Genomic DNA, 5239 nt, shown 5'->3' with positions numbered 1-5239 from the left:
TGAGTCCAACTCCTGGCCCTGCACAGGACACCCCAAGAATTGTGCATCAATTGTTCTTCTGGTTTTGTTTTTTTTTCTTTCTTTCCCTTGTATTATTATTATTGCTGTTGTTGTTGTCAGGATCAAGTCCAATTCCTGGCCCTGCACAGGACACCCCAGAAATTGTGTTCCCTTTCCTTTCGTTGTTGTTAATATTATTATTATTACTATTATCGTTATAATAATAATAATTATAATAATTGTTATAGTCGTAATTATTATTATAATTATTATTATTGTTATTGTCGTTGTTATTATTGTTAGTGATATTGTTATTATTGTTGTTGTTGTTGTTATCATCACCATCATCCATTATTACTGTACTTTAACTCGTTTCCAATCATTAGCAATAATCAATATCGGGGGCGGAGCCACGGCAGTCCCGCGGTTGCCATGGCAACCGCCCGCGCCGCCCTCCGTCCGCCAGGGGGCGCCGCCGCGGCCGCGCCCTCCCATAACTCCCCGCGGCGGCGGCGGGCCCGCCCTTTCCCCGCCTCCATCATGGCGGTGAGTGGCGGCGCCGCGGGCCCGGCCCGGCTCCATCCGCCGCCATCGCCCGCGCCGGGGCTCGCCCGGCCACGGCAGGAGCGGGACGGGCCGGCGGGACAACTGCGGGGGCGGGATGGGCGGGCAGCGCTCGGTGCGGCGCCCGTGGGGAGCGGTTGCGGTGACAGGCCGCGGCCCGCCCGCTGCTGGGGAAGGGGCGGCGGGAGCGCGGTGTCCGCTTGCGGGAGCCCTTCCCCCGGGCACCCCCGGTTACCGCCGGTGTGGTTTCTCCGCAGCAAGACCAGGGTGAGAAGGAGAACCCGATGCGGGAGCTGCGGATCCGCAAACTCTGCCTCAACATCTGCGTCGGGGAGAGCGGGGACCGGCTGACCCGCGCCGCCAAAGTGCTGGAGCAGCTCACGGGCCAGACCCCCGTGTTCTCCAAAGGTGAGGGGCAACAACAGTTTGTTCCTGGTGGTTTTCCTGGCTCTTCCTGGTTGTTTCTCTTGGTTTCTTCCCTCTCTTGGGCGTGCGGAGGGTGCAGGGGCAGCGCAGGTCCCAGGAAGGGGCTCCGGTGTGGGAAGGGCCGCTCTGATGTGGGTCCTGCTGGACAACTGAGGGTTTTAAATAATCAGGGGCTGGCGGGTGGTTGCGTCAGGTCCGTTCTGCCTCCAGACTCTGCTGCTGCTCTGCCAACATCCCCAAAGAGAGGCCGCCTTGGCTCTTTCTAATTCCCTTTAATTTTTTTGGTGGTATGGAGCTCTTAATCCCCCAGGTGGGAATTCTCTGGCTGTTCCCTGAGTGCGGTTGTTGCTGCCCACAGCCCGGTACACGGTGAGGTCCTTTGGGATCAGGAGGAACGAGAAGATCGCTGTTCACTGCACGGTGCGTGGGGCCAAGGCAGAGGAGATCCTGGAGAAGGGGTTGAAGGTGAGAATTTGGGCTGGATCTTTGGTTTGTGGAAGAACAAAACCTCCCCGTTCCTAGTGAAGAGATGTGTGTTCCAAAATGCTGCACCTGATCTGGATGCAAGTCAGTCATGGATACAGTCTGATACAGGGAATGTTCAGTTTCTTTGGGTGCTGTTTCATCCTTATTTATGAGCTCATTTTGGGAGGGAATTTGTCTTTGCTACTGGGATTTATGAGCAGCCTGGGGGAGGAAAATCTCAGGGATGAAGATTTAGTGGCATGTGAGCGGGTTGGGGGTCTGGTAGCAGCTGGCAGAACATGTTACTTGTTACTCTCGGGATTTGTTATTCTCAGTCAGTAACAAAATAGTGACCAACAACCAACGTTTCAGGTGAGAGAATACGAGTTGAGGAAAAACAACTTCTCAGACACCGGGAACTTTGGCTTTGGAATCCAGGAACACATCGATCTGGGCATTAAATACGATCCCAGTATTGGTATCTACGGCCTGGACTTCTACGTGGTGAGTATTCCCTGCTTCCCTGCAGCAGCTGGGCTCGTGGGAAAGCTCTGGAAGGATAGCTGCCTTCCCATGGAACTTGCTGCCAAGTGCTGGAAGGTAACCTTGGTTCTAATCTGAGGTTCCCAGGCCTGCCGTAAAATCCCTGATTTATGGAAAGTCTCACAAAAGCCTCTTCAAAAGCAAATACTGTTGCTTTGGGATGACACAGAGATAGCTGGGCTGGGTTTGGGGAGGGAAGCAGCAGCAGTGCGACGAGGCACCACTGATGTGGAACTTCCAGGCTCCTCTCCTAGTAGAGAAAGGTTTAATTTAAGAAAATCAATAAATACAGGGGGTGAAGCAGTGCTGTTGGCCTCCTCCTGCAGGTGCTGGGCAGGCCAGGCTTCAGCATTGCTGACAAGAAACGCAGGACTGGCAACATCGGGGCCAAGCACAGAATTGGGAAGGAGGAAGCCATGCGCTGGTTTCAGCAAAAGGTAAAGGCCCTCTTTATTTTTCTATCCCAAGGATTCCTGAGCAAGAATCAGCAAAATGCTTTGTGGAAGGGCTGCAGGAAGTTGCTGGGCAGGGGAAGATCTTGATCAGTGCTTAAATCAGAGATTTTTACTGCCCCAGAGCAGTAGAAGCTGCATTTGAGCACGAGGTGCTGTTTGTGCTTTTTTATTTGTGTGTGTGGTGAACTGAAAGAGCAGCTCTTGCAGGAGAGCTGGAAGCAGTGGAAAAGGTTTTTGGAGGTGTTACATGTAGGTGGATCACAAGTGATGGGGCAGGGTTAGGATTTGTTGCTCTGACCCTGCTCCCAGCTCAGCTGCCAGGCTCGGAGGATGGAGCAGTCCAAATAAATCCTTGGGGCCATATAACAAATAATTGGATCACGAAGGGGAGCTGCTGAAAGCTGGGTTGGAAGTCTCAGGAGTGGGGACTGCTGATAGTTTTTCAGAGGTGCAAAGGGTGGATGGTCTGTCTGGAGGCTCTTTACTCTGCCTGGACCTACACGGGTCATACCCTGCACAGGGAGGGCTCCAGCCTGCTCCTGCTGAATCCCATTCCCCTCCTCCTGCCTCACTTGGTTCTTTCTTTTTCTTTCCTCACAGTATGATGGCATCATCCTTCCTGGTAAATGAGCAGTTCCTGTTACCAAAAAAGTAAATAAAATTTTCTAACCCCTTACCTGCGTTGTGAATTTTGTGGGGGGGCTCTTCCAGACCTGGGAAGCTGCTGGGAGCAAGGGACACTCGCACTCGAAAGACAGGAGCTTTTCAGCTGGATTTGGAAGTGAAAACACAAGTTAAATATTGAACTTTCACAGGAAGTAAAAAATATTTTTTCCAGTTTTTCTCTCCAGATCCCTCAGACCTGCATCTCCCTGAGATACAGCAATGCAAGAGCATCCTTACTGCCACCAGTCCCAAGGAGAAGCAGGACTTACACTGGGTGACACTGTGTCTTCAGAAAGTTATGTCAGGATTATTTTCTTAAATATCTAACCAGACAGAGTCCTTCTCCTTCACCTGCTGGTGCCTCCAGCCCTGGGTTCAATCAGGGTGTGAGTCACAGCAAACTCCAAGCCAACCTGCAAAACTACTTGGACACTGCAGCTCTAGACATTACTTTGCTGCAGCCCCATTTTAGAAAGCACCAAAGTCTTTCCCCATGACATTATTTCCATTATTCAGCAGTTCCTGTGCCCCACACAAATCTCTGCGGATCCTGCCAGGTGAGCCCTGGCTCCCTGTGACTCACCAAATGCTGGGGCTGCTCTTACCTTGTTCTCAGACTGGTTAGTCCAGGGTGGAAGCACTGGGATTTGCAGGTTGAAGCACAGAGACCCTCAACTTTTCCCTTGCAACATCCTCTTCACCCCCGCCTGCCTCCAGACACCTTACTGCTCATATCACTTCTACATTTACAGCAGGCTTTTGGGGTGGTCTGGGCTCAGTGGGGGACATGGAAAGGGCAGGACTCAGGTCCAGACTCAGACCTGAGATACAGCACTGCAAGAACATCCTCACTGCCAACAATCCCAAAGGGAAGCAGGAGTTATCCTGGATATCCCCAGCCAAGGGCATTGCCACAGCAACAAGGGAAGGCAGTGAACCACATGAGAAGTGGTTGAGGGCGCTTGGGAAAGACAAGGAGCTGCTGGAGAGGGTCCAGTGGAGGCCACAAAGATGATTAAAGGACTGGAGCATCTCTGTGACAAAGAGAGACTGGGGGAGCTGGCCTTGGTCAGTCTGGAGAAGGGAAGGCTGAGAGGATCCATCCATTTGTATGGATCCATCAATCCATACAAATACCCATCAACCCCTACAACTATCTCATCAATCCATACAAGTATCTCCAAGGAGAGTCAGAGGATGGTGCCAGACTCTTTTCAAGTGACAGAGCACGGAGCAATGGACATAAACTAAAACACAAGTTCCACCTCAACATGAGGCAGAACTATCTACGGAGGGTGGCAGAGCCCTGGAACAGCTGCCCAGGGAAAGCGTGGAATCTCCCTCTCTGGAGACACTCCAAACCCACCTGGACGCGTTCCTGTGTCACTGGATGATCTCCAGGGGTCCCTTCCAACCCCAATCACTCTGTAATTCCGTGGAAGCCCGTCCCGATCCCGGCAGCCCCCTCAGCTCCCTCAGGGCCGGGCATGGCGACCGCGCCCCCCTCAGCTCCGCCCTGCCCGCACTCAAGATGGCGCCGCGCGCGCCGCCGCCAGGTCCCAACATGGCGGCGCCGAACTCTGCCCTCACCCTTCATGGCCGAGGCCGCGCTGCGCCGCTTCCGCTTCCTGCCCGCAGCCAAGATGGCGGCGGCGGCGGGGCCGCGCCGTGTGCCCGGCGGGCGCTGAAGCCGCTTCCGCCGCCCGGCCCGGCCAGCACTAAACATGGCGGAGTCGGTGCTGGAAGTCGTGGGCCGGCTGCAGGCGCGGCTGGCGGGCAGCGCCGAGCCCAAGAAGGTGACGGCGGCTCCTCCGGCCCGCCGGGGGGGGCCCGACGGCGGGGACGGGGCGCGGGAGGGCGCGGGGAGCGGCACGGGGCCTGCCCACCGCCGCGGGTCCCCCTCCGCGGAGTGCCGTGCCCAGCTGCGGTCCGTGGGGCGAGGCGGGCGGGCGGTCCGGGGGCTGTCCGCGATGGGATCCCCTGCTCTGTCACCAGCCCGGGCCGGGCTCGTTGCAGCGGGCTGCGGTCCTTTTCGGGGTGCCCCCGTGGCAGCGGCGGGCAGGGGTCCCTTTTTGGGGTCCCCCTGTGGCACAGGCGGGGTGCGGCTGGGCAGGGATCCG

General features: G+C 55.4%; 3 protein-coding genes across 5 annotated transcripts in view; 2 read left to right on the top strand and 1 right to left on the bottom strand.

The window, feature by feature from the left end:
* Positions 1-4649, bottom strand: part of PPT1 (palmitoyl-protein thioesterase 1) — an 11945-nt gene extending 7296 nt beyond the window's left edge. The window contains exons 1-2 of one of the 2 annotated variants that reach the window (XM_017836552.1): positions 4486-4649; positions 3131-3222 (exon numbers count right to left, since the gene is read on the bottom strand). The gene's annotated coding sequence lies outside the window, so the exon portion shown is untranslated. Of the gene's footprint in view, positions 1-799; positions 908-3130; positions 3223-4485 lie in introns of those variants that run through there. The other variant, XM_017836553.1, reaches the window with a different exon arrangement.
* On the top strand, positions 443-3129 carry RPL11 (ribosomal protein L11). The gene is made up of 6 exons (XM_017836555.1): positions 443-546; positions 822-972; positions 1349-1455; positions 1828-1959; positions 2325-2435; positions 3054-3129. Exons 1-6 carry the CDS (start codon positions 541-543, stop codon positions 3081-3083), a joined length of 537 nt encoding a protein of 178 aa, XP_017692044.1. The 5' UTR covers positions 443-540; the 3' UTR covers positions 3084-3129.
* A 176-nt stretch (positions 4650-4825) lies between the features above and the next one.
* The window catches only part of TCEB3 (transcription elongation factor B subunit 3), a 14125-nt gene continuing 13711 nt past the window's right edge, over positions 4826-5239 (top strand). For both annotated transcript variants that reach the window (XM_017836534.1, XM_017836533.1), the window contains exon 1: positions 4826-4915. In XM_017836534.1, coding sequence (XP_017692023.1) covers positions 4844-4915 — 72 coding nt within the window. In that variant the 5' untranslated portion in view covers positions 4826-4843. The remainder of the gene's footprint in view (positions 4916-5239) is intronic.

The sequence above is a fragment of the Lepidothrix coronata genome, unplaced genomic scaffold (genome assembly GCF_001604755.1).
Source record: "Lepidothrix coronata isolate B3197 unplaced genomic scaffold, Lepidothrix_coronata-1.0 Scaffold279, whole genome shotgun sequence".
NCBI lineage: Eukaryota > Metazoa > Chordata > Aves > Passeriformes > Pipridae > Lepidothrix > Lepidothrix coronata.
This window is presented reverse-complemented; position numbering and strand designations above follow the sequence as displayed.

Coding starts and splice junctions, on each gene's coding strand:
- RPL11 (XM_017836555.1), top strand. Junction 973..1,348: donor GACCCCCGTGTTCTCCAAAG/GTGAGGGGCAAC, acceptor TGCTGCCCACAG/CCCGGTACACGGTGAGGTCC. Junction 1,960..2,324: donor ACGGCCTGGACTTCTACGTG/GTGAGTATTCCC, acceptor CTCCTCCTGCAG/GTGCTGGGCAGGCCAGGCTT.